This window comes from Silurus aristotelis, assembly GCF_946808225.1.
Source record: "Silurus aristotelis genome assembly, chromosome: 21".
Classification (NCBI taxonomy): domain Eukaryota; kingdom Metazoa; phylum Chordata; class Actinopteri; order Siluriformes; family Siluridae; genus Silurus; species Silurus aristotelis.
The window spans coordinates 126,126-127,745 of record NC_139594.1 but is presented as its reverse complement, the minus strand read 5'-3'; the positions used below and the strand labels follow the sequence as shown (position 1 = coordinate 127,745).

The 1,620-nt window shown below is 30.2% G+C and overlaps 1 protein-coding gene across 1 annotated transcript; it reads right to left on the bottom strand.

Annotated features, from left to right (window-relative positions):
- Window positions 1-416: 416 nt before the first annotated feature.
- Window positions 417-1,397, bottom strand: LOC310716218 (olfactory receptor 10J4-like; the record flags this gene model as incomplete). The annotated part of the gene is made up of 1 exon (XM_083523218.1): window positions 417-1,397. One exon carries the CDS (start codon window positions 1,395-1,397, stop codon window positions 417-419), a length of 981 nt encoding a protein of 326 aa, XP_083379344.1.
- Between the last annotated feature and the right edge of the window lie 223 nt (window positions 1,398-1,620).

Here is a 1,620-nt window from a genome sequence, read left to right as displayed (position 1 = left end):
GGGAGGTCTACCGAAGTTTTTGCAGCTTAAAAATAAAATAAAATAAATAGGTTAAATGTTAATTGAATTGAAGATCTGTGTCAAAGTGATGTTTTTTCCCCTTTTCTCCCCTCTTTCTAAATGCCATGGCAGACCAGATCAAAAGTCATCATGTGGCAACTTTACTGCTAAATTTAACCACGTCAATGTAAATGTCAACAATATTTAAACTTCAAGCTTAAATGTCTATTGTTGTAATTGATTTAATAAAAATGTATTTGTTGGTGCTTCCTAATCTAATGAGAAAACCATCAAAAGTTCTAGATATTAAAACAAAATATTATATATTAACTCTAAATAGCAGTTTTATCTCAAGGTTCTTATGTAGGTTTTGATTTACTACACATAAATATTTAATAAAGTACAGAATTATTCTGCTATTGTATAAATGCAGGTCTATGTTTAATAACCTCATGGCTTACACTAAGTTTACTTTTCCAAACAATTTTCTTGATTCTACCCATAATCTCTTTTAGTTTCATTCCATATATGATGGGATTTAATAGAGGAGGAATAACCAGATTTTCCATTGACATGATCATGTTAAAAATGTGAGGTGTGCTTCCTTCTAATCTAGTATTTATAATTTCAAAACATGACGTAATTGAGAAACTGATGAAAATTAAAAGATGTGGAAAGCAGGTTTGTAGAGCTTTTCTTCTGAAATCTTTTGAATTTTTTAAACAGACATAAAGTATTCTGATATAAGAGAAAAATATAAAAATTAGTGGAGGAAAGACAACAATGCTTAAAATAAAGAGTCCATATGAATTACTTACAGTAAAATCTCCACAAGTCAACTTAATTATTGAACTGTTATTGCAATATATTCTATTTAATTTAAATTTACAGAGCTTATTGTGATATGTTAATATAACACAAATGCCTATTTCACAGGAAGGAACAAACCAACAACAAAATAAGAGTTTTTTAACAGTGGACATTTTTACAATTGTTGCATACTGTAATGGTTTACAGATGGACACATATCTATCGTAGGCCATAGCTGTTAACAGCGTGAACTCTGATGCTGCATATGTGTAAATGCAAAATGACTGAAATATGCAGGACTCAAAAGAAATAACCTGAGTGTTAGACATTAAATCAATGAGCAGTTTAGGATAAAGGGCAGTCACTCCAAAGAGAGTATTACAAAGCAAAGCAGCAATAAAAATGTACATGGGCTCATGGAGATGTTTGTTTGTTTGTATGACAAAAATTACAAGAACATTACAACTAATAATCAACAAATAAAGCATGAAAACCATTACAAAATAAAAATATCTGTATTTTTCCAACTCCACATGGCCCTCCAAGGTTAAATACAATACAGAAGAATTATTAATTAATTCATTCATAATTTTTTGCTGTAAAATCAACAGTATGCAAGAACAGAAGCTTGCAGTGATCTCATGTGAAGAAAAATATTACCTTCTGAAGACAAATAAAAGTTAAATTCAACACAGTTGACTCCAGAGTGATATGTTTGTTCTCATTACATCTAGAACAGAAGAGTTCCAACAACTAAACACACAATTAAATAGTTCACTGCACAGGGCAAGTGATTGGTTCAGTGCTTCA